This window comes from Peromyscus maniculatus, chromosome 4, assembly GCF_049852395.1.
Source record: "Peromyscus maniculatus bairdii isolate BWxNUB_F1_BW_parent chromosome 4, HU_Pman_BW_mat_3.1, whole genome shotgun sequence".
NCBI lineage: Eukaryota > Metazoa > Chordata > Mammalia > Rodentia > Cricetidae > Peromyscus > Peromyscus maniculatus.
Window position 1 is genome coordinate 127,745,156 of NC_134855.1, and position 27,875 is coordinate 127,773,030.

The 27,875-nt window shown below is 40.1% G+C and overlaps 1 protein-coding gene across 1 annotated transcript; it reads right to left on the reverse strand.

The window, feature by feature from the left end:
- Positions 1-13,945: 13,945 nt before the first annotated feature.
- On the reverse strand, positions 13,946-21,845 carry LOC102916009 (cystatin-S-like). The gene is made up of 3 exons (XM_006985549.3): positions 21,615-21,845; positions 15,052-15,165; positions 13,946-14,029 (listed from the first exon to the last, which is right to left on the reverse strand). Exons 1-3 carry the CDS (start codon positions 21,843-21,845, stop codon positions 13,946-13,948), a joined length of 429 nt encoding a protein of 142 aa, XP_006985611.2.
- Between the last annotated feature and the right edge of the window lie 6,030 nt (positions 21,846-27,875).

The window sequence follows — 27,875 nt, forward strand, 5'->3', positions numbered from 1 at the left end:
AGGTGATCATATATAAAGCTTTATGTCACTTTTAAGAGATAATGAGAAATGGGTTGTGGTGATACTTCAAGAAATATATTACTGGGAGTCTATTTTGGGGGCAATATGTTGCTCTGGCCTGTGGTGGTAATCTAATTGTATTGAAATATTATTTTGATTTGTACTGAAATATTAATTTGATTGTATGTTAATAAATAAAGTTGTCTGGGGGTCAGAGCTATTAGAGCCATAGCAAGAGTGTGGCACACGCCTTTAATCCCATAGATATCTGTGTGTTCAGGGTCAGAGCTATTAGAGCCATAGCAAGAGTGTGGCGGTGGTGGCACACGCCTTTAATCCCATAAGATCTCTGTGTGTTCAGGGATACAGCCAGCATTGGAGACATATGCCTTTAAGACCTAGGGGGCTGTACATTCAGACAGTGACGAGGCAGTCATGTGTTTGGGTTTACAACCAATGAGAAGGCAGAACAACATACTTTAAAAATACGAACCGAGAGGAAGTAGGTCTCTTTTCGCGAAGCTGGGACAGCAGGAGGAAGGGTGAGATTTTAGCTCTGAGCTCTGACCTCTCGGCTTTCTCTTTTACATTGTTTCTGTGTTTCTTATTTAATAAGACGGTTGGTTACATCAACATCTGGCGCCCAACGTGACAAGAATCCATTAAAAACTGCTTGGCTTGGCGGCAGGTCCTCTTTCCCGCAAGGGCGGCAGGCGGCCCGCGGCGGCAGCGGCGGCGGTGGCGGCGGCGGCAGCAGCGGCACACGGCGGCCGGCGGCGATCGGCTTCTTAGTCCGAGCTGCTGGCGTCCTAGTCCGGGTAACAACTTCTAGCCCGGGCCTAGGTCTGTGAGCAGCTTGCCTAAAGCCGGTGCTACAAACAACTCAGACCTGCCCTGCCGAACAGGGCCCTGCCTGTAAACGCACGTGGTCGGAGCTTAAGGAAGCCAGACCCAAGCCTTGACTCGGCACAAGAGGGAACACGTGGCTGCATTTTAGCTTTAGCCGGCTACGCTTTCTTGTGCGTTCTCTCTTTCCTCTCTCTCTCTCTCTCTCTCTCTCTCTCTCTCTCTCTCTCTCTCTGGATTTACACCTGGGACACTAGGTGGCTGCTTTGAAAATCCCCTCGGATTTCTACTGTTCTACGCAGATTTGGTAAGTCATAATATATCAGATATTTTAAAGGAAACTATCTAAAAGAGAATTTTTTCCACATTAAAAAACAAATGGGTTTTATGTGTACATTGGAAGAAAATTGGTTTTTGTTCGAAATTTTAGGCAGTCTGGCAATGGAACAACTATATAATATTAGTATTGGTGGAATTATGCACCTCATCACTATAATAATCCACATTTTAATATTTAAAAAGATAGTCAATTTAAGTGACAGGATAACAGCGTTAGAAGAACTTGTTAAACCTGTAAAAATTCAGACAGAAGAAATTAACAGTGAAGTTGTTTCAAGTCGGGATCATAAGGTTGCAGAAAGAAAGCCTGTTTTCACACAGTCACCCTTAATTTATCCTGTAACAGTACAGCAGATGCCTGATCAAATGGCTACACAAAATACTTGGGCTCCAATTGAAATGTTGGATTTAAAAAGGTTTAAGGAGGCAATAGTATCTTATGGCATGCATTCCCCATATGTAAAGCAAATGTTAAACACTTGGTCAACATATAATAGGATAGTACCACAGGACTGGCGGGACCTCGCACAAGGAGTTCTGGAACCCAGCCAGAGACTTCAATTTCTGACTTGGTTTAAGGAGGAGGCTAAAAACATAGAAAAACAATGGAGGGATAAAGGAGTACAAGTTTGCCAGGATCAGCTTATGGGCGAAGGCCAATATGCTTCAGCACAAGCACAATGTTTATATGATGTCCAAACCCTAATTTTATGTCGAACGGCAGCCTTGAATGCATGGGACAAAGTTGAGGAACCAGGAAAAAAATCTGAGTCATTTACAAAGGTGAAGCAAGGCCCAAAAGAGTCTTTTACAGATTTTTTACAAAGACTGGCTTCAGCAGTAAAGAGAACGGTCTCGGATTCAGAAGCTGGTAAGGCAATAATTGAATCTTTGGCCTTTGAGAATGCGAATGCAGCATGCAAAAGAATAATCAGGCCATTAAGGGCAAGATCTGCACCTATGGAAGATTGGATTAGAGAAACAATTAATGTTGAAGCTGATGAGCATGATGATACATGGGTAGGAGAAGTAATTTCAAAAGGTTTGAGGAGTGTTAGATGTTTTGGATGTGGAAAGCAAGGACATTTGAAAAGGGACTGTAGACAGGTCATTTCCAGAAACAATGTTTCTTCAAGGAACAATGGCAACAGAATGCCCCTTCCTTCTGGAGTATGCAGAAGGTGTGGTAAGGGAAAACACTGGACCAACGAATGTAGATCAACAAAGGACAGACAGGGTAATCCTTTGCCTCAGTCTTCGGGAAACTCCCAGAGGGGCCTCAGGCAGGCCCCCAGTGCAAATCCAGTTCAAACCTTTCCGGCAGCCATAGAGGAAATGCCTGCTCTGGAGAGCGATTAAATAACCAAATGCCTATTGGAATAAATCATGCTGGTCAGAATGATGAAACAGAGAGAATAGAAAATTCAGGAGAAAACATAAAGAAAATTTTTTGGCAAACTTCTATTAATGAACAAAGACCAAAATTAACGATAAAAATAAATGGTGTTTTGTTGTCTGGTCTGGTAGACACAGGTGTGGACGTTACCATAATTGCACCAGAATTTTGGCATCCAACTTGGCATCTTCAGGAGGTAAACGTTCAACTGTTAGGAATTGGGACATTATCTCAGGTGAAACAGAGTGCAAGATGGCTCGAATGTATAGGTCCAGAAGGACAGAGAGGAAAATTAAAACCATATGTGGCTAACATAACTATGAACCTGTGGGGTCGAGACTTGTTGCAACAATGGAATACTCAGATTAACATCCCTCCAATCTCAGAAACAAATCACAAACTAGCACATGTTACTGAGAGAAATATTAGAAGATATTGTTCTAATGAGTGGTCACCAGCCATCCATATTATACAAGAACAGGGCACAATAACTGATGATCTTCCAAAGACACCAACAGCTCTACCTTTAAAATGGTTAACAGACAAGCCTGTATGGGTCCAGCAATGGCCTTTAACAACAGAGAAACTCCAGGCTTTAGAAGAGCTGGTAGAAGAACAGTTAAATGCTCAGCATATTGAAGAATCAACCAGCCCTTGGAATTCTCCTGTATTTGTTATTAAAAAGAAATCTGGTAAATGGAGAATGGTAACAGACCTTAGGGCAATTAACAAAGTAATTCAGCCAATGGGTTCTCTACAATCTGGGATGCCTTTGCCTACTCTGTTACCAAAAGGATGGCCTCTCATAGTTATTGATTTAAAAGACTGTTTCTTTTCAATACCCTTACAAGAAAAAGACAGAGAAAGATTTGCTTTTACAGTGCCTACTTATAATAATTCTCAACCGGTTAAAAGATTTCAATGGAGGGTCCTCCCACAGGGAATGTTGAATAGCCCAACTCTGTGCCAATATTTTGTACAACAGCCATTGGAAGTGATACGTAAAAAATTTCCTAAATCTATAATTTATCATTATATGGACGATATTTTACTAGCTGACTCAAATGCAGATACTTTAGAAATAATGTTTGAAGAAGTAAAGAAAATTTTGCCTTGCTGGGGATTACAAATTGCTCCTGAAAAGATACAAAGAGGAGATTCTATTAATTATTTAGGATATAAAATAGAGCTACAAAAAATTAGACCCCAAAAGGTGCAAATTCGGAGAGATAGACTACAGACTCTTAATGACTTTCAAAGATTATTTGGAGATATTTCTCATCTACGAACTATTGTTGGGGTAAAAAATGATGAACTGACTAATTTGTTCAAAACCTTAGAAGGTGACAAGGACTTAAATAGTCCAAGAGAATTATCACCTGAAGCTGAGAAAGAATTAGCATTGGTAGAAAAGAAAGTGCATGAAGGACACGTGAATCGTATTGATCCAAAGCTGGATTGCATTTTGGTTATCTTACCTTCTAGGCGTTCTCCTACTGGAATATTAATGCAGAGGGAAGATATTATATTGGAATGGATATTTTTACCAAATAAACCAAATAAAAAATTAAAAACTTATGTGGAAAAAATCTCTGACTTGATTTACAAAGGAAAATTGAGACTTCGTCAATTAGCAGGCATAGACCCAGCAGAAATTGTCGTACCATTAACTAAGGAGGACATTGAAAAATTATGGACAGAAAGTGAACCTTGGCAAAGAGCTTGCAGTAATTTTTTGGGAGAAATTAACAGCAAATATCCCAAAAGCAATAGAATTGATCTTATAAAGAGAGCTGAATGGATCTTGCCTCGAATTGTACGGCAAAAACCCATATCTGGAGTTCGTACATTTTATACAGATGCCAACAAACAAGGAAAGGCAGGTTACAAATCAGAAAATTTAAGTAAAGTGGTTCAAAGTCCGTATAATTCAGTGCAAAAATCAGAATTGTATGCTATTCTGTTGGTATTAATGGATTTTTCAGAACCTCTCAACATAGTAACTGACTCTCAGTATGCTGAAAGAGTGGTGTTACATATTGAGACTGCAGAATTTATCCCTGATGCTTCAGAATTAACTTCACTATTTATTCAATTACAAGATACAATCAGGAAAAGGAATCATCCTTTATATATAACTCACATTCGATCCCATACTGGTCTGCCAGGCCCTCTAGCACAAGGCAATGAAGAGATTGATAAATTATTGATAGGAAATGTGCTGGAGGCCTCAGAATTTCATAAAAAACATCACGTTAATAGTAAAGGTTTAAAAAAGGATTTTTCCATAACCTGGCAACAAGCCAAAGAAATAATAAAGAAATGTCCTACTTGTTCCTTCTACAATCAGACGCCATTACCAGCAGGATGTAACCCAAAGGGTACTCAGAGAAATGAAATCTGGCAGATGGACGTGTTTCACTTTGCAGAATTTGGAAAATTGAAATATGTACACCACACTATCGATACTTATTCAGGATTTCAATGGGCAACTGCTTTGAGTTCTGAAAAAGCTGATTCTGTAATCACTCATTTGCTAGAAGTTATGGCCATCATGGGTATACCTGCACAAATCAAAACTGACAATGCTCCATCATATGTCTCTGTTAAAATGAAACAGTTTTTTGATTATTACAATATAAAGCATATTACAGGCATACCACATAATCCTACAGGTCAAGCAGTTATAGAAAGATCAAACAGAACTCTAAAGGATATGCTAAATAAACAGAAATGGGTAACAAAAACCCCCAGAAATAGACTGCATAATGCTCTTCTAACTTTGAATTTTCTGAATGCCAATGAGAAAGGAACAACAGCTGCAGAGAGACATTGGATAATAGAAAAAACTACAGAATTAAATCAGCCTATATACTTTAAGGATGTGCTGACCTCAGAATGGAAACCAGGGTATGTATTACATTGGGGACGTGGTTTTGCTTTTGTTTCTACAGGAGAAGATAAGCTGTGGGTACCATCAAAATTGATAAAGGTTCGATTTGAACAAGAGAGACCTCTTAATTAGAGGAGGTGATAGTTCATCAACCAGCATGAACATCCAATTTAAACTAACTTGTATCAATAAAACATGCCTTTTCATTTCATCAGATAATAACTTGCCAAAAAGGAACATCCCCAAAATTAGTCTTGGGGAAAGGTTTTTGTTTTTGTCTTTTAGGAGAATGAAGGTTAAGGAATCTGAAGAACACTGGACAAATGAGACAACTGAAGAAAAGGGACAAATCATCTATCCCAAGAAACAGAGTGAAACGGTGTATGGGTATATATTATCTAAAAAAATTTTATGTCTTCCTAAATGTTTGTTTCTGCTTTTCTCTAAAGATTTAACACTCTTGGTTTTCTAATAGTCCCAGTTCAATTAAAATTTAAAGCTGACTTTGGAGTTGGAGAATGGCTCTCTCCTTCTTTAAAATCAAGCATGTTGTTAAAAGGAAAATGCAAACTCCCTGTATCATGCCAGAATAAGAGCCATCTTCTGCTATGGTACAGGACAAAAGCAAAATTAATTAAGGGGCTATTCTATTACTAATCTCAACTCTTTGATTCTATTCTGATTCTTTAAACTTTTCTCAAAGTATAAATTTTATATCAAAATTTACAAGATTAATATATATATATACATTTTAAACTTTGTTAAGATATGAATGGTCACATAGAGTACTAACTAATTCTAGAAAAAAGGCTAGCTGCATATATATGTTTTTGTGTTCGAGTCTCTTATCAGTTTTCTGCAGGAAATCACGGCCAGGCCTAATATCAACTGAAGTCTCCAGAAAGAAGATGGGGCCCCACAACAACAACAATTCCACGTGGACAATAATAATATCATTAAGCTGACAAACATCATCCACAGATCAGCTTTGAACTACAAGGTGCTCAGAGCAATTTTGAGATGACTAGCTGAGATGATCCAGTCTCAAAGACTACTTGAATAAGGACTTGAGATAAACCCTGAACTTTGGCATTATACACAGACTGGATAATGAAGGATATAGTTACCTCTCCTAGAATTTGACAATTAACCTAAAATTTTTCTTTCAGGATAAAGAAAACTTCGCCCATACCCAGCAGGAAGCAATTTTAAGAATACGACGCCCACATTCCCAAAGAGGTGGTGTGGGGCGGGTGGTTTTTTTGGTCTTTTTAATGGGTTTTGGGTCTGGGATAATTTTCAGTATTTAGGGGGGTTGGTTACAAGTTATTGTCAAGGGTTAGGAAAAAGGCTAAGCAAAGGAGATTAGATTTAAGGTTCTTGTTTAAAAAAAAAAAAGAAAGAAAGAAAGAAAGAAGGAAAGAAAGAAAGAAAGAAAGAAAAAAAAAGAAAGAAAAGAGAAAGACAATTACTAGTTTTAAATACTTTACATTGGATTGAATTGTTTTATATTGTACACAAATTTGAAACTGATATTGTTAGAAAATGCTATATGTATATTTCTAATTGTATTTATTCCATCCATTTAACAATGTAATGCAAATTTCTGATCCTTGAATGTTATTATTATCAACTATTAGGATATAAAGAAATGAAAGCTAGTAGTTAGACATTATCATAGAACTTGTAGTCATATTGGATATGTTTTAAAAATTGAGCAGAGATGTTTTAGACAGGTCATCTTCAAACCCTTCAGAGATCTACAGAATATGGCATTTAAAATGTTTTAATAACTTAGAAAATTTTTCTTTTTTGAGACATGTCGGCTCCTGGCAGTACCAATCTACTTTAGAGAAAATATGGGCATTGAAGAAACTGCATATGGAGTCAACTTTCATTCTGGCAAAAGTTAGCCACTGGACAACAAAGTATCCTCGAATCAACAGGACAAAATGGACAGACAGATCACGAAACAAGGGACTACTGATTCTTGCCAAAACAAGTGTGGTTATGGCTTTATCAAAAGGCATCTTCTGAGGCCAGGACAATATGGCCCCATCCCTGAAGTGGCCTTCGCATCCGGAAAAGGTACGGTGCCCTTTTCTTCGAAGGCAGCTTAACAGGCAGAGGGCAGATGGATTCTGTTGTACAATGGAACAGCAGCTGAAAGCTCATGCCTCTCAAAAGTAGACTGGCATTTAATAGAGGGATGTGGAGAAGAAGGGGATGCTGAGATGAAGCCATATATACACAGCCAAGAAGAATGGACAGCTGAATTAAAAAACTGTCAACAATTTCCAGAATTTAAAATCCTGAATCATGACAGGACACTAGTGGAATTCAGGTGTTTCTGGTACGTGGACTGCTCTCACCCAATGTGAGGTTGAACTGTTGACCTTGTATACATCCTACTTCACAAATGAGTCTGTCAGATACACTAAGCCTATAGGCTGAAGATGATGCCCCAACACTGCGGAGAAACCTCAGGTGACTGCCCAGGCAGCTGGCTGTTTCTGTCAACTCACAAAATTTTTTTGGAAGTTGCTTGCATGCACTTCCTGTTTTTATTTTTGTTAGCTAATATTATTCCCTTCTTGGGTCTCTGAGGGAGTTGAAGATTAGTTAGTTATGGTTGAAGATTAGTTAGTTATAGTTGAAAATTAATTAGGATAGAAAGTACATTAGATACATCTTGGAATTATCAAAATAGGATAGATAATGGAATTATTTTCTCTGATTCGTCAAATACCTGTTTAGGTATTTATTACTTGTATATATTGTATATAGTTATTGTACTTTTGTATATAGTTTTTCTTTTGTTAGTCATAACCTTTTGCTTTTTTTCTTTTTATTAAAATAGAAAAGGGGAAATGTGGTGGTAATCTAATTGTATTGAAATATTATTTTGATTTGTACTGAAATATTAATTTGATTGTATGTTAATAAATAAAGTTGTCTGGGGGTCAGAGCTATTAGAGCCATAGCAAGAGTGTGGCACACGCCTTTAATCCCATAGATATCTGTGTGTTCAGGGTCAGAGCTATTAGAGCCATAGCAAGAGTGTGGCGGTGGTGGCACACGCCTTTAATCCCATAAGATCTCTGTGTGTTCAGGGATACAGCCAGCATTGGAGACATATGCCTTTAAGACCTAGGGGGCTGTACATTCAGACAGTGACGAGGCAGTCATGTGTTTGGGTTTACAACCAATGAGAAGGCAGAACAACATACTTTAAAAATACGAACCGAGAGGAAGTAGGTCTCTTTTCGCGAAGCTGGGACAGCAGGAGGAAGGGTGAGATTTTAGCTCTGAGCTCTGACCTCTCGGCTTTCTCTTTTACATTGTTTCTGTGTTTCTTATTTAATAAGACGGTTGGTTACATCAACACTGGCCCCTCTTTGTATGTCCTATTCTATGCTTCCTGACCATAATGTTGAGAGATTCTGTACCCTCCCACACCTTATTTATCATGTTGACTCCTACTTCTAAAACCCAGATCCATATATAAAACAAATCCTTCCTTAGGTGGCAACATTGTGGAATTTTCAAGCAGGGATGTGAAAATATGGCAGATAATCTTCAAGTATTATTCATAATTGTTTAGGTGAGTCTCATTTCCAGATGTAGAACCAGACATGGTAGGAATTGTGGACTTTTTCTTGAATCCACAGCAAAAACCCATAATCCCTCTTTCCTGGTGAATTAGCTCCTGCTTCACTACAGTTATGTCTGGGATTCCTTTTCTAATTTAAAATGTGATAGACATGGCTAAGTGACACACTGAAAACATTATCCCTTCAATAATCAGACTTAATGGGCAGTTATTACATGGTTTTATTTTTGGTTAGAAACATTCCTACATTTTAAGTACCCAGATTCCTCTCATCCTTTGAAAGAAGAATTCTGAATGAATTGTGGAAATAGATTTTCTGTGGACCGTGGATTGTGTCTGAGATTCAGCAAAATGTCAATGATCAACTTAAAGACTTTACAGAGTGAACAAGTGCCTTTTCCTCTGAGCTACTGGCACCAGTCATCCGTCACTGCTGAGGTTGTCCCTAAGAAGAGTGAACATGAGAACAATCAACCTCACACCAATGCCAGAGTTCAGAAAGTAATGGTCAATAGAAAAGCTAATTATCTTTCAGTCTACCTACAGATGAATATAAAACACTAGACCCTGCTCACGTCAGCTAGTGGAGCTATCCCCAGGCTACCAAAGCTGCTGAGATGAACACTTACTTGCACACACCCAAACTTTACTGAGGTACACACATACACACACCTAACCTCTATTGAGTAACACACCTTTACATACCCAAACTATATTTATTGATTAGAAAATTATAGCCATGCTTGTCTCCAATGATATGCACATAAAAATCTTTAAAATAAGATATACATAAAATATAAAGTGGAACTCACATAATTTTTGATGAGAAAAACAGAAAAGTGCCTAACAGAGCAATATATAAGCCAGAGATGACTAATGAGACTGTGCTTACTGATTATTACAAAAAGGGCAAGGAGCCTATGCCCTCAGTATTTAAAAACTGTTTTCTCCCTCAATCAGGGTGCCATTCACATCTGATAACAACAGGCAGTAATAAATTAAAACTGTTTCCTTTTCATTTTTATGACTGTACAATTATGTTATTATTAACAGAGGAACAATATTTCTCAAAAAAATCCTCAGGGAGTGTGATTCTGAAGTCAAAAGCTTACAATACCTAGATGTAAATGAGTCCAAGAGAATTTGGCCCTTCTTGGAGTTTATGTTGTTCATGGGTTTTCAGTTGTCCAAATGGTTCCCAATGAATTCACATATGAGAGCAGAATAGAATGTGTGGAAACAAATGGCTACAGTTTTGTGTTCCAACTATTCCCCTTCAGTGCAGTTGGAGAACCTTGGGGTTTTCTCTGCCTGTTGTGATGAACTTGTCACTTGTCACTTTAGACTGTGCAACATTCTCCAGAAAGGAATAGGGAGTTAAGAAGGAAGGACAGAAGGGAAAGAAGAAAGGACAATGGAACAGGTTTATTTAGGACACGGGTCCAGTAAGTGACCTGGGAGGTTGTAGGAATGTACTATGAAATCAGAATGCAATGTTTAAAAAGTGTCCAGAAGACACAGAAAAATAAATAATGGAGGACAGCTTCTAAAAATATATGAAGATATATCAAAAAAGAACAAGGAAAACAAATTATGAATTTAAATTTTGTTGATAAAAATCTTTTAACTCTTTTCCACCATGTGTTTTGCACAGCATGAATACAAAGAATGGTTTTTATTTCTTTTTAACTCCCTAAAAAAAGAAACTCTTATTCTTAGAAGTTTACACGTGGCTTAGTGTTTCTTAGAGAGTTTCAGGTGCAAAAATATACAGTTGGATCTCATAGCTACAGTCAGGATTAAGAACTGTGTAGTATATCCCACATTCTATAGACATGCAAACATATTTTGAATTCTCCCATAAAACACACATAAACACACACCACCATCACTACCACCAAGAACAACAAAAAAGAAACACAAAGATTGAGATATTGATAGAGATCAACACAGAGACAGAGAGACAGAGAAAGAGACAGAGAGGGATGTAATATGCATCTTACAAGATAAGGATGTGTATCAAGCCATCTCTGATAATTAATGGAATGACCATCATTTTTATCTATTCAAAGTGCAGTGAACCAGCCCTTCCCTGAGGTTCAGTTGAACAAAACTTACTGAATGTCTTCATATGACCAAAGTTGTAGGACAGCTTCTGTTGTGACCTAAGATTGGTTACCCAGGGATGGTCATACATTTCTCCAGACTAAACAAAAACTAATCTGTCGGTGACACTTGGAGCATCTCTCAGTGGCCTTTCTGACTTGGCAATGCAGAACATTGTCTGTATTTACTTTGGAGGTCACCGTCTAATTCCCATGAGATTGGAAACTCAATTGAACAGAAAACACTGGCCCCAATTGTATCATTCTCAAATGTGATAGCAATGCTAGCCAAAAGATTTTGAGACCGGGTTATAAGCACACAGAAATAGACAGTGACATAGTTTTTGAAAAAGAAACAAAACAGAAAACTAAACTCTGCTGAATATTGTCTTTCAGTAGGGCAGTGTTGCATTTGTTTCTGTGGATACTATTACAAATGGGCACCTATATCTTAATATTTCAGGTGAGTAATTTGTGTAGCCAAGTGTAGGGTCTGGGTTTCTCCCACACAAATGTGGTTGCAATGACATGTGGACTACCAGATTCTGGATCAAGTATTTTAAAATAGCTTGTGTTCCTGCTATGTAATTCAACAGTTGTTCCTGAGGGTATGTAGAATGAGATAGCCACAGGAGTAAGAGAAGTCTTAACATCAATCTGAGTAGGTTATGATAAAGTGGCGTAACTAGCTGAACATAGATGTCCTTGAAAGAGATGAGGTATCTGTAGGGTGAACCTAATTAGTCTTAACAGTAAAACCCAGAGACGGATATTGAGCTTGAAGGCTGAAAGATCAGAGAAGCAGAGTAGCAGCCACAAGAATCTTCTTACTTCTACTAATCCTCAGACCAAAGGGTGGCGGGGCAAGATCCTGTCTCCACATGCCTTATATTCCTGTCTCCACCTTCCTAGTACTGAGATTAAAGACATGTACCACCGCTGCCCTGCTGTTTCTCTTTTAGACTGGGTCAATCTTGTGTAGCCCAGTGTGCCCTTGAACTCCTGATCTTTCTGCTTCCTCCTTCCAAATGCTGGGATTAAAGCTGTGTGCCACCACTGCCTGCCCTCTATGATTTAATTAAAGGCTAGCCCTGCCATATGATCTCCAGTCAAGCTTTATTTGTCATAACACAAACAAAATATCACACAATAGATGTCTACTTATTAGTATATTGACATGTTGCTAGGTGGTTATAGAGACACTATTTAGCACTTCCCAGTAGGAAAGTTGAATTCAGAGCCCAGTTGCCGTGAAAGATTTTGTATCAAGCATTCTTCTTTGAAAGATGAAGTGGGACCTCTAATTACACTATGCAGCAGGGTCAGCATAGATTCAGCTCTTGACAGTCCATGTCCTCTTGAATGGGGTTAGTTTTCTACATTCCAGAGACTTAAGAAAAGAAGGTGAAGGATAGAGACATCCTTTCACTGCATGAGTGAGGCCCTTAGATGAAGATTTCACTTTCCCTTAGGTGCACTCTCATAAGATGAGGAACTTGGACTACAAGTATTCAGGGTGGGATGCCTTCATCATGTCACCTTTAGTGCTAAGAGAAATGCACTCAAGGCAGCTTCCTAATATTTGCTTGTTTATAAAAGGAATTTGACTGTGCTCTTTCAGTGGTCAGACAGAGATGGCTTCAATATTTGTGCCCTAAGCTGCAGGTAGAAGAATGATAGGGAAAGTATGAGAGGACATGGATTTAGTACTGTGACTTCTAATTCAAAGACATTAAGATGTTCCTCTTCTATAGAAACATGGTTACATAAAGAAGTCAGTCATTAAAATGCCTAGCTGATTGTAGTTTGATGGGGTAAGAGTCCATTTGTGATTTGCACATAACTTCAAATTTAAATCTTCACATGATATCTTGTGTTACACCAGAACAAAGAAATGCTACAATCAACTGTCACATATCTCTCCCATGAGTCACATCAGCCAGGAATATATGAGTTTATATGGGCTTTTCAAGGCTCTGGATTATTTCATCCTTTGTTGGACTCTGATTAATGTTTTACTAATGAGTAACATACATACATGCACAGAAATACACATTCACTTTTAGTCTCTGCTTCTTACAGGTATTTAAAATTTTTCCTGATAGAAATAGAATCCATGCCTCCTCACATATGGATTTTTTTTTCAGAATCTGGGCAGAGAATGAGGCCACTTCCATTAGATATCTTGTGCTCTTGAGGGTGGATCATCTCTGTTCTTGGTAGACAAGACACATACCTAACTGTCTGAATCTGTTTTACGCAAGCAGCATAGGTTTAAGGGCAGCAATATTGCTGCCCATTCCCTCATCCTTCTGCTATTGGCTACAATGTCAGCAAAATTGACTTCCAGTCCCTTCCTGTACTTTATTATCTCTGAGTTCTCAATATTACAATGACAGCAGGTCTTGTCCTGCTCTGCATATTTGTATATGAAATCCCAAAAACCACTTTCCCATCCTACCACTCTATATATCTTGAGATAGGAGCCACTTAAGAAGAGCTTTGAGACTTTTTTCATTGAGCAACAAATGAAAAAGTATAATGGAGCAATGGAATGGATCATTTGCATTAAAAGAGAAAAGAACAAGGAGCAGCTTCTGGAGTATTAAAGCAGAATTACTGCTAGCAGCCTAATATACTGTGAAACTTGGTGCAGATAATTTGAGTTACACCTGGAAGGCAAGATCGTCCATGAGAGTGATGAGGCACTGCCAGAGAAGTTTACAATCTATACAGTACTGCTTGAGAGGAACTTACATTTTGTGACAGCTGAAAGTTGTCAGGAACATGTGGTTCTGCCAAGGCACAACATACATATCAAAAGAGCAGAATTTTGTCTGAAAAAAGTGAGGAGAGGAGGTTAATCAGTGCTGATATAATTAAGGGGGAAATTTGCAGTGAGAAATGTCAAGAGGGAGTGGGCATGTAGATACGATATAACAGAAAACATCTGCTATGTCCAATGACACAGCCTGAATCAGCAGTATCTGCTGATCTACAGCCCAATGCTGTTCATCAACCATAAGGCATAAGTGTACATTATAGGCTCACAGGATTTCACATCACTTTGTCAAAACAGCACTTAAAAGAGTAGATCATGACTCATGCAAGAATTTTACAGTTCACTAAAGGGGGACAGATTCAATAAGCTGTATCCCCTCTCCTCTAAGACCAGGGATAGCAATTATATAACTGAGGCTTGGTACACAGAAAATCTTGAAAACTGCATGACAGGGAAAGGCATCATGATGAGGAATTAAAGTGATATACAGAACCACTTTATCTCAATAACACTTCTGTTACAGAAAAGCTTGGCATCAGGTGCAAGGGGAAGCACTGAAAGGCTGTCTTCATTTTGGGGTAATCTTGACAGGAGTTCAGCTTGAGATTGTATAGACCTTTTCCTATCAAGGATACCTGAGATGTCTGCTCCTATCCAACAAAAAACACACCCAATGCATTTAGGAATATTCTCAGAGTACATAATTCACACTTCAACCCAAACTCTAACTCAAATTTTTAATGTAAATACAAATACAATATGCCCCTGGGCTATATATACTCATAATAACCCTTATATGCCTTCACAAATAACCATACTCTCTTCACAAAAAATAAATGTATTCATTTCTTGAAACAGCATTGTGTCACATATGCACCTTTAGAACTTTGTCCTACTATGAGCAAAAACATTTTCCTATAAATCAGTGTACAAATCTGCACACACATACACACAACTTTAATGTAGTTACATACCGGCACACATATAGTCATGATATGATATGTAGTTTCACAAAATAACATGATTGTGAACCCTTCTGTGTGCACAATAGGTTCAGTCAATATGTCATGTCCATACCTCTTGCTGATCAGACTGATCATTTAAGGGACAGTTAGTCAAGTTAGCCTGGGTCTTCTTACATATGGTTTTGCCTAGGATCACATCAAAGTAGAATTTTGTTCCACACATAACCTGCAGAGAGAAAAGATGATTCACTTTCAACATTAGACTGACCTTCAAATGCAGTTCTTTTACAATGTAGAGTCAGTGGCTTTGGTGAGGATTCGTGGATGCCTGCACACATGACTTGCCATGAATATCAGTCAACACACCACCCAAGCCACGTTCCAAAGAGAGATAACCGCGGCTAGTTCTTATGAACAAGCCTCACAAGTGTATAATGTTGCTAATAAATGAAACAGGACACAGAATGCAGAACTTTCTAAGTACTTGGGAAGAGTAGGCAACAGCCAGGATGGGAGTAAGCAACAGTTTTCTGTTCAGCAATGCAGGGTTGCTCTGAGCACAGGTGATGTCTTTGGACTATAGGAGAGTACTAACTCTAAGGTGCAGCACAAAGGTGAAGAAGAAGCAATCTTGGTACACCAAGAGAAGCAATGGAGCTCATAACTAAAGAGTACCTGGATCCCATTCACAGCAAAGGATCTTTTCCTACCTTTAATCTAGATTCATCCATATGTGGACAGAACATGGGATGCTTCACTAAAAGAATGTTTCAATACAAAAGAGTACAATCCTATATTGTCAGCACCCTCAGTGTGACTGTTAATAGGAATATCTTTGAGTGTGAAACTCTCCAGTGTGGCTTACATTTTCAATTAAAGACATTCAGCTCCTTTTTCCACAGGGAATCTCAAACTCAATTTATCAGAACTGTGTAGAAGTAAAGGTGAAAGGAGATGAGGATTTTAGAATCCTATGAACCCAGACCGAATCTCATTCTTCCTCTAGTGTTAAGTTTCATGTCATCAAAATGAGATTCACACCCAAAGTTGTATGCAATCCTCTAAGATTCTCTTGCAGTTTACTGAATACTCACAAAATACATAAATGAAGGAGCTCTTGTAGGGATTTGTTTTTATATATTGATTAAGCTATTAGAGTTACTAGTCCATCATGGTAAAGAAAGTGTAGAGAAACATAAAGCTAACAGGTTGACAGAAAACTAAGTACAGGGCATACAAGGAATCAAAGAAAGACATGGTCAGAAATACAGGTCTCCAGTGACCTCTTTCTTCAAGTAGGCCCTCCACCTATCTCTTATTGCCATTCATGAAAGAAATCATGTTTAAGACTAAACTATTGATTAGGTCAAAGCACTCTCATGGTCCTCATGATCCAATCAGCCCTGACAGGGCCATCACACAAACTTAAAGAATGGTTTTCTTGATATTTAGTTATCCATTTCTCAGTTAAAGATATTGAAAATACAGATGATCCATCAGAGTATACCTTTCCTTTAACCTGGAGGGCAATTGCAGGGCTAGAGGGCAAATGGGAAAAGACTGGGAGATGAGTGGGATCAAGATACATGAAGTGATATACAGAAAAAAATTAAAACTTTAAATTTGAAAAAAAGTCAAATTAAAACAAGTTGGGGGAGTAATTACAGTAAACAGTTTGATTTCCACACATTTACAAAACCACTCACCTATACATGCATGTCCTTGAGATAAAAAAGAAGCTGGAGCCAACCCAGTAAAATGTAGTAGTGAAGTGAGACAACAGATTGACAGTCAAGCTCTGGGATACAGATTTGGCTGCTCTTAACATTTTCTCATAGACAAAATAAGAATTAAATAAAAGACATAATAAAATCATACAGAGAAGGGGGCTGTGGTAATGATTTATCCTTTTTTTTTTTTTTTTTTTTTTTTTTGGTTTTTCGAGACAGGGTTTCTCAGTGTAGCTTTGCGCCTTTCCTGGGACTCACTTGGTAGCCCAGGCTGGCCTCGAACTCACAGAGATCCGCCTGGCTCTGCCTCCCGAGTGCTGGGATTAAAGGCGTGCGCCACCACCGCCCGGCTATGATTTATCCTTTTTATGGTCACTTATTGATATGTGGACACTGCCTCCAAGTTTCAGAAGACTGATAACAGGACATTTATCTTTTTAGAGGACTTTGATTTGCACCATCATTCAGGATATGGCTGGGAAGTTAAATATGGAACACAGGTGCCCCTACCTGGATCAAGTCTCTAAGGTTTACAACAATCTAATAGAGGGTATTTGACTTAGCAAATTCCCATCTACAAGAGCTTCCAGATAACAGCAAATCTTAGTACAAGGCTTAAAACAAGGCAGGGGCTTGTGGATACTGCCATTATGTCCAATTTAGATCAATGGTAGCAAATCACAGTTGTTGGTGCCAAAACCCGGGATAGACTCCTTGGTGCCTGTGCTTTGGTGCCTGTGCTCTCCCCTTATGGTCTGAGACACACTAGGACTCCATACCTTATCTCCAGTCCATCTGCAATGGACAAAACTTCTGGCTCACCAATTGCTCAGCATTCCATCCAACAGAAGCAATTAGGTGAGATCCCCTTTTTGGTCGGTATAAACGTTTCTCTGGGTCTGAGGAAGTGACCGTTGAGTGTCCAACACACCTCTAGTACTCTTGGAAGCAGTGGTACCCAAAGCCATGGTCTTTAAGGCTACAGCTGGCCCTCTTCATCTGACCACACCTCTCCACCCTCAGCCCTGCAATCAGGCAGTTACATGCATCTCTTTCTGTGCTCTCCCATCTTCCCACAAAAGGAGTCACAAAAGTCTCCCTTTTTTTAGCCCTTTCCTCTGGATGAGTCCTTCCCCCTAGAGCTCAGTTTTCTCTTGCCCTCTTGCTTCTACAGAAGCCCTCTTTTTTTCTTTTTATTTATTTTATTTTACAATACTATTCAGTCCACATAACAGCCACAGATTTCCCCGTTATCCCCCCTCCCGCCTCCCTCCCCTTTCCCCCAGCCCACCCCCCCTCCCACCACCTCCAGATCAAGGCCACCCCTGAGGACTGAGATCGACCTGATAGACTCAGTCCAGGCAGGTCCAGTCCCCTCCTCCCAGATTGAGCCAAGCATCCCTACGAAAGTCCCAGGTTTCAAATCAGCCCAGGACCTGGTACCACTGCCTAGATGCCTCCCAAACAGATCAAGCCAATCAACTGTCTCACCTATTCAGAGGGCCTGATCCAGTTGGGGGCCCCTCAGCCTTTGGTTCATAGTTCATGTGTTTCCATTTGTTTGGCTATTTGTCCCTGTGCCTTATCCAACCTCTGCCTGAGACCCCAGCCACTTCCTGAGACTTAGAGACCAGCCCCCAGCTCCCATCCTGCCCCAGACTTCCCTTCTGGACCAGAGAGGGCTCCCATCCTGCCCGGGACTTCCCTTCTGGACAAGAAGAGCTCACATCCTGACCTGGACTTCCCTTCTGGACAAGAGTGCACATCCTGCCCTGGACTTCCCTTCAGGATAAGAGTGCCCATCCTACCACTGACTTCCTGTCTGGACAAAAGCTCCCATCCTGCCCCAGTTTCCCATCCAGATAAGAGCTTCCATCCTGCCCCGGAGTTCCCATTTGGACAAGGGAGCTCCCATCTGGACAAGAGAGAGAGAATTCCTGAATCTGTCAGAAGCCCTCTTACAAGGCACCAGGCACCTGAGTCTCTGCATTGGCTTAGCCAGGCTAAGCTAGACCCCTGTTGAGTTGGGTGACAACCCTCTGAATGGCTTGGTCCCTTTTCAGTCCCCCCTGAGTCCAGGGGATGCCCACAATTACAGGCTGCAATAACCATTTCCCTCACCTCTCATCCATGGAAATCCTGCACTCTGTACCTTCCCAAACCCCCTTGGGATGTCTCCTAAAAAATCTCAAGCCTTTACAACTGGCACCTGATTTGAAAGGCCCTAAACTTGCTTGGTTGTGCAACAAAGTTTGGCCTCATTATCCTTTAGATAATCAATCTAAATGGCCACACAACAGCACGCTAGATCCCAATATTATATGGGACATTTACAACTACTGGGAGCGATCGGGAAAATGGAAAGAGACCCTCTTTGTTAAAGCCTTCTCTTACTTTCACTCCAAGCTTTCTCTCTGTGCCTCCTGTTCCCCCACCCAGCTCTTGCTAGCTATGAAGTCAAAACAGCATAAATCAATTTCTTTTGATCCAGCTAATGAGCCTCTTCCTTAAAAACCAAAGTCAAAGCCCACAGCTCCCTCTCTTCCAGTCCCTTCAGTTTCCCTTTCTCACTCCTCAGAAACAGGTCATCCACCAGATCAACTCTCCCTGGCACCCACTTTGAACTCACCAACAGCCCCTATTCCTCCTGTTACTCATTTATGCTCTACCTTGGGACCTCCTGAACCTCCCCGATCTAAACCAGCTCCAGTTCTCCCTTTGTAAGAGGTTGCTGGGGTGGATGGTTTAGTCCACTTCTCATTATCTGAGCTCTCCCAAGTGGAAAGAAGGTTAGGGTCCTATACTGTGAATTATTCTACTTTCAATAAAGAATTCCAGTACATTACTCAATCTTATGACCTTACCTTTTATGATGTATATGTGATCCTTACCAACAATCTCCTCCCAGAAGAACATGGGCAAGTCTGGGATCAGGCTAGGGTCCATGCAGGCAAACTCCATCAAACAGATAACACCTACCCAGTTGGGGCTAGGGCAGTCTCAGACCAGGGATTACAGTAACCCAGGAGACATCCTAGCTAGGAATAGGCTTTTTTTTTTTTTTTTTTTTTTTTTTTGGTTTTTTGGTTTTTCGAGACAGGGTTTCTCTGTGTAGCTTTGCGCCTTTCCTGGAACTCACTTGGTAGCCCAGGCTGGCCTCGAACTCACAGAGATCCGCCTGGCTCTGCCTCCCGAGTGCTGGGATTAAAGGCGTGCGCCACCACCGCCCGGCTAGGAATAGGCTTTTAATCTGCCTCCTAGCTGGTCTCCACAGGGCTGCCCTTTAGGCAGTAAATAAAAAAAAATTCCAAAGGATCATCCAGGAAAAAAATTGAAAACCCATCTGAATTCCTCAACCACTTTACAAAGTCTCTTTCACAGTGTACCAACCTGGATCCTGAACCCCCAGATAGAAAGTACCTCTTTGTGAAGCCAACCTTTGGGTCACCCATTACTGTCCTTTCTCCTCACCATCTGTCACACCTTTTAACATATAAGGGCCTTCAAACATTACCTCCCTCTCAAGTTCTCTCCCTTCAGGTGGCATTGGTAGAGAAAACAACACTGACTTTTCAACCACATCTACCTCTTAATATTTCAAATCTTCTCTCCCAACCAGTCCTGTAATAACCACCATCACACTCATACATTGAGACTCTAAAAGAGTTACTACCCTATCCAATACATATGCAGGAAGGAGCACTACCTCAGACCACTTATACATGATATACAGATGACAGCACCTTCCTATATGAAGGAGTACGTGGAGTAGGATATGCAATCATCTAAGACATCATAGCAATCAAAACACAAGCTCTTCCGGTCCATACCACAAATAAGCAGGCTGAATTGATAGTTCTAACCCATGCTTGTCAATTATAAAGAGACAATCCCAAAAACTATACAGACTACTAGCCTGCCTCTGATATCAGAATAATGAGACCTCATCAACCTGTCAAGGCTCAAGGCTATTCTCTCTACCCTGGTAGAGGCAGCTACTCTCCTGGACTCCTCCTTCCCAAATAAATATCTTTCTCAAAAGAATTTTGGGTGTGAAGATCTTCATTCACTGGCATAGAGAGGATCCTTGCTGAGACATTCCTCAGTGGACAAAACAAGGGAGAGCTGAAAGAGCAGAGCAAGGAGAAACTGAACAGATCCTTTCTGAGATGTCCCTCAGTGGACAGAGCAAGAGAGAGCTGAAAAAATAACATTTTTCTCCAGAGCTGGAGGAAATTGCTACATTTCTGCAAGTGTTTCCCATTTTTCAGAGTAAAACAAAAGAAGCAACACCTTAAGACATAAAATCAGAGCTCTGCTAGGAAGCCCCCTTAAGTGGGGACTGAGCAAATCTCAGCTGTAGCAGCTCTCCAGGAGAGGAACAGGATTGCTATATCTTGTGGGGAGACAATCCCCCACCACACCAGGTATAGCCTGACTTTCCCAAACAGTCAGGATACCCTTCCCTGCTAAAGCAATTCCAGGCCTGACTTTCCCAAGAAGTCAGAAAAATTTCCCTTCCAGGGTTGGGCTGCTTCTTTGCAGTTCCAACTGTCAGAGCTGTGGTAAATAGCTCCAGATGTCTGGAACACCTTCAGGGCAGAGCTATTATTCTGAGCAGCTTGAGGTGTCCAGGATACCGTGCCCTCCAGGGCTAAACTGTCTCCTTGCAGTTCCAGCCCTCAGAGCTGTGCTAAGCAGCTCAGGGTGTTGCCTGACTCCCCAGGTAGTCAGAACACATTTCCCCAAAGCTGTTGCGACAAATTTACTCACATTGTTGGTGCTGAAACCCAGGACCAAACCCACAGAGTTTCAACAAATTTACTTACAAACGTGTACTACATTTTGGAATGGTGCAGCAGGGAGGAGTCAATGCTGGACTAAGGTGACATGTACGACTCTCTAAGTGACAAATTCAGGTTGCTTCACTTCAAGGGTCACATACCTGGTTTTGGACTCTTTGTACTCCTATAACACGGCTCAGATGCAAGTCATTATTGTATTCATTGTATTTGCTGACAGCATATTCCAGTGCTTCTGGGGCCCGCTCCTCCTGCATACTGGATTTCTCTATGCCACCTAGTAGTGTGTCACCCAGCACAGGGTTCAGGCTCAGGTTCATAGCCACCATGAGAGTTGTCAGCAAGAGTAGTGGAACATGGAACAGACAGGCCATGGTTTTCCTAGACTTGGAAATAGATTCAAGACTTGATTTGTTCCTGAAATGAGTCTGGATTAGAGAGTGAGTACAGCATAGAAATGAGTTGCTCTTTTATCCTGTCCTCTTATCCTGCATGGATCCTTGCCAGTGTCCCATGCTCTTTCACACTTGCCCCTCCTTTTCCTGTTGCTCCTTTCCCTCTGTATTTCCTCTGTCTTCACAAAGTCCCAACTATAACTCAGATCTGGCTCCTCCTCAGTCCCTTTCTGGTCCACACCAGTAGCACCTTTTCCCTACTCTTCATTACTCTGTATTGCCTCTCATTGTCACTCTAAGAACTCCAAGCTATCACTTAACCCCAGCTTGCTCCAACAATCCTATCCTAAGCATCTGTGCTCTCATATGTAGGTCATTTTGTGTATTCCAAGTATTAATGTTGTCTGGTCTTCAAATGACTATAGCCTACAAGATGAACTCTTTTTTTAAATAAATGTTTTTATTTTATAAATAATTTAATTTTACATATCAGCCACGGATACCCCTCTCCTCTCTCCTCCCACCCCCCAGGCTTTGCTCCCAATCCACCCCCCATTCCCACCTCCTCCAGGGCAAGGTCTCCCATGGAGAGTCAGCCCAGTCTGGTAGATTCAGTTGAGGCAGGTCCAGTCCCCTCCTGGCTGCACTAAGGCTGAGCTGTTTAGGAGGCCCCCAGACAGTGGAACCAGGACCTGTCCTTGGTGCATGAGCTGGCTTTTTGGAACCTAGGGCCTATGCTGAGACACAAGATGAACTCTTACTGTCCTTGAAAATCTTTCTCTTTGTGGTCCTGTAAATGCAGATTCATTCAAGGCCACAGTTCTGTATTTCCCATGTAAGAGTAGTACTTCAGGGGATCAGGAACATTCAGTCTTGCCCTTTACTGCAGAGTTTTTCATTGCAAAATTTATGTAATCACAATTTGGACAATATCTGGTTGTTTTCTTTCCATGACTCATTAACTCCAGTCATTACATTCAGGTCTATTTTCATCATACTTGCTGACAGCAAATTCCAGTAGCCCTGGGTCCTTCTTCTAGATACTGCAATTCTCTACACTGCCTAGCAGTATGTGACTGAGCACAAGGCTATGGCTTAGGTTCAAAGCCATCTAGAAGGTGCCCATCAGATATAGTGGAGCATGGATCAAGAAGCTATGAACTTCTTTAACTCTAGTTGGATATGGAGCTGCCATGAGCCTGGATGAGGACATGAGGACAGACTAGGAATCATCTTCCCTATCCTCCTACACTCCTCAACAGAGCCCATGCTCTTTTGCTCTTGACCCCCCTTTTCCTTTTCCTCCACTCTAGAGTTCCTCTCATTTCACACTATCCCTATAGGTCCCCAGACCTAACTCCTCTTTTGTCCATTTCTGGTCCACACCAGGAATATCTTCCCCCTATCCTTTGCATTTCCTCCCTCTCACTCTCTCACAACTCCATGCTATCTCCTTCTCCCAAATTCCCAGACAGAATCATGTCATTCTGATTCTGACCTCTCCTAGGATTTTCTACCTGTGTATACAAGTTGTCACTATTCTCTGGCCTTCAAGTGCCTATAACATCTAATATAAACTCTTTCTATCACCAAATATTTCCCTTTGAGATCCTGAGATGGCAGAATAATCCAGTATAAAGGTGAAGAATTCCCTCTGAAAGGGTAGTATTTCAGTTGATTCAGGAAAATATTAACTTGCAACCTAAATAGCACTTTCCTTATTAATGAACACTAGATGGATTGGAGGAGACTTTTAAATAGGTTACATAATTGTTTTCTGTATTATGTAAGCAAGGTTTATGTTGTCTTGAAGAATAGCATTTTATAATCTAATTCCAATGAGCTACCAATCAGTATAGCTAGTGGATGTATTGTGTTTTGAGAGTTTCTGTGACCTCTGTAAATAACTAATTAATAGTAGGCTTCAATGCCATGCACTATGATTTTTTTTAATTATGAAGTACTTTAATGAAAATTCTAGCCATACAATTTTCTCATTTTAAACTCTTTATTATTTCATGCATTCTTGCATTCATACAGAAATATGTAGATGTACACACACGATTATAAGTTATTAGATTTCTATGATTTCCATCTCCCCAATCCCTCTGCTGCTTCCCTACTTAACACTTTTCACTCCTATTATTACTCTCTGTATCTTCATATTACTTATAATGTACTCTCCTCTATCACTTTACTCATCTCCCTTCAAAAGGCTCTTTATACTTTCATGGTTTCTACTTACAGTTAATGTGGAAAACAGAAACTTGGGGATCAGACATAAGGGATAATATGCAACATTTTATATTCTCAGGCTGGAGTACCTCAATTACTATAATATGTTAAAGTTGCATCTATTAACTCTTTACTTTTTCATTTCATGTTTCTTTATTTTTTATTTTATAATAGGAAGCTTTGTTATTTGGCAAAGAAAGAGGAACACAATGGAGTACACTGATTATATCAACCACAATTAAGTCTTCTTTAGAAACCCACAGAGTTTTCCTAGTCAGAACTTACTCAGGGTCAGAGAATCTGAGCTTGCTTTACCAATCAGGGCTGCATAAGGGGATGATTTGACCAGAGGCATAGTTACCAAGTGTTTGGAAGGGTCTATACTTGGCTGTTCAGTATGCTTTGATCTAGTAAGGAGAGGTCTTTTGCCCCACCCCTTGGCATTGTTATAAAAAGCCCTTTTGAAGAGGCAGAAGGGACCGCTGGGTTTTGATCCAGCTCCTCCTGAAGCTATCCTGTGTTTCTGTCTTTCTCCTTTTCTGTATCTTTCTATTTAATATTTTTATGAATATTTTTATTTTATAATTAATTTAATTTTACATATCAGCCATGGATTACCCTGTCCTCCCTCCTCCCACCCCTTAGCCTTCCCCCCCAATCCACCCCCATTCCCACCTCCTCCAAGGCAAGGTCTTCCCTGAGGCATCAGCCCAGCCTGGTAAATTCAGTCGAGGCAGGTCCAATCCTCTCCTCCATGCACCAAGGCTGAGCAAAGTGTCTCAGCATAGGCCCTAGGTTCCAAAAAGCCAGCTCATGTACCAAGGACAGGTCCTAGTCCCACTACCTTGGGGCCTCCTAAACAGTTCAAGCTCATCAACTGTCTCACTTATCCAGAGGGCCTGGTCCAGTTCCATGGGGACTCCTCAGCTATTGGTTCACAGTTCATGTGTTTCCACTAGTTTGGCTATTTATCCCTGTGCTTTTTCCAATTACAGTCTCAATATCTCTTGCTCATGTTTCTTTAAATTATATTTCAATTCCATTGTGTGTTTTGGCCATATCATTATCATCAAATAATCAAGGATTAGACATTTAAAAAGATCATATTTTCTAGTTTTTATTAATAGAGAAGAAATGAGTAATTACAATTATATACCTCTCTGGCCAGATATAAAATTTTTTGATGTATGACTTCAATTGGAATATTTGTGTCATGAAAAAATTCTGTTTCAAAATTTCTGAGCAATTGCGCGTACTGCATGGGTTATATTTTTACAAGAAGTAAGTAAGTCTTCCTCTTTCTCCTCATTCTTTAAGGAGAGTTTGATTAATGACAGAAATTCTAACTGAGGTGAACTCTCACCTCAATATTGGTTTATTTCCCTGATTGCTGATGTTCTTCATGCTTTTAATTGTTTCTTATATCCTCAAATTTCTATTTTCAAAAATGTCCCTTGGAGATGCATATCCAAGAGACTTCAAAGAGTTTCTCATGGAAAAAGTATTGGAGAGTACATATCTCAGTATAATGCAGACTATGTATATATAATCCATGGAGAATATGAGCTAAGGATTAAAAAAAATTGCAAGCAGTCATAGTAAAATGAGGAAGCAGTACAATGTAGTTCAATGTGGTATTCAACAACATGACAAAATACTAAAAACAAATTAAAGAGAATAATATAAAGTTTTACTGTTTGTTGTATCCTTGCAATTTGCATGTTTCTCTCCATAAAAGCCCATAATGATTTGCAGTAATACACCTAGAACTAAAAGACACTTTCAACAAATGTTAAAACACCAAATTTATAGGCTGGAGAGATGGCTCAGAGGTTAAGAGCACTGACTGCTCTTCCAGAGGTCCTGCGTTCAATTCCCAGCACCCCACATGGTGGCTCACAGCCATCTGTAATGAGGTCTGGCACCCTCTTCTGTGTACATAATAAATAAATCTTTTTTTAAAAAACCACCAAATTTACATACAATATACAGTAGACTTTTTATACAAAAATAAGTTGGAAATCAGAGAAATACAAATGCCTGAACAGGAAATTACCCTCGAACTGAATCTTGTCAAAGAGTAAATACTTCAAAAAAGAAAATATCAAAACATCTTAGAATAAATTCAGGGATGGTACTACAGGTTCAAGGAACTCCTGTGATAATGGGATAGTGAAATTAATATTGTGAAAATGAGTGTACCAATTAGCTTTCTCAACATGTCAACCTAGATTCATTGGAGGGAAACCCTAGAAGAAAAAAATGAGTAGAAACCATGGCCTGTGGGCCCATTGGTGAGGACTGTCTCATTTTTAATTGATGTAGGAGTGTTCAGCATACTACAAGCAGCACCATGTTGGGGCAGATAGGCCTGGGCTGTACTTTAGAACACTGTGTATGAAAGTCAGAAAATAAGCCACAAAGAAGCATTCAGGCTGGTTCCTTTACTAGTTGTAAAGATGGGTGCTAATGAGCCATGGGATAAAAACAGTTTGACATTTGCACTATTAAAGGTTATTTCAATAGGTTTTACAATGAGATTGATCTGGAAAGGACAAGACTGAGTGCTTTTGGATCCCTTGAAATACAATTCTTTCATTGGGCATGCTGGACATTGACTCCTTATGCTTTTGACCTCTCCTGATCCCTAAAAATAGCATTTTGGGGAGAGTAAGATTTCAGCTTCAGAGTTATAAGACTTTGAATGCCAAAGACTACCAACTTGGGAGATTTAAGAAACAGAAGGATAGAATAGCCTGAATATATGACAGTGAAAAGTAGAGAAGGCACAAAAGAGGTCAAGAACTGGGATGAAGTTTTCCCTGATATGGAAGAGTAAGGGACAGAGCATGACTCATTTTGGGGGGCCAGGAAGAGCAGTGTGAAGAAAAAGGAAACATACATGTGTGCAACAGGAAAAGGAGAGGCAATGAAGTAGTGTGTAGGAGGCTATCAAATACCCTAGACAATCTAAGAGAGAAAGATAAAAGGGCATCAGAATTCTATATTGTTCTCATTGCCTAATTCAGGCTCATCTCAGCTACAGATCCAGTCTTGTATCCAAGTCCATGTCCAAGAAAACTATGGTTCCCTGTTCCATGCACACTACTCCTGTTGAAAACCTTCACCCTATCTCTGAACCTGAGCCTTAGACTGCTGCTCAGTGACATGTCTACAAAGCACCCACTGATGACATAGTCAAAACTAATATTCAAGAGGAAGGTGGTCAAGAAGTACTGAATTTTGTTGTCAGTGAGTACACTGAGATGAAGAATGATGTGTCTCAAATTGTTGTTTTGTGCATACTGTGGATCCAAAGAAAGCAAGATTATGATCCTGGGATTGAAGGAGTTTATTTTGTCACTAGAAGGGACAGACATATGACCTTATTCTTGTCTTCATATGTTCTTGTTGCTGTGCCCCAGGATATAACTCTATATGCTTTACAAGCATACCTTCAGTGTATCTGTGGGCACAGTGCCCTCCTAACACTGCCTCTAGATGAGCCTTGTATTTAGGTATATTTTTATTCTGTTAGCCCAAGCCCTTCAAGATAAGATCTTACTGCTACCATATCATAATATTTGTAGCTTTATCCTGGGGGTGCCACAAGTAATTACATTATATGTGGGTTCATTCCTGTTCCTCGGTAAACTTCCCAGCCAATTCCTGACAGCGAATCCACATTGTAGTCTTCCAACATTGGTTGTTTATCATCAGGCACCTGGGGCATGCAATCAATGTGAACTGCTCACTAAGAGACAATTGAATAGC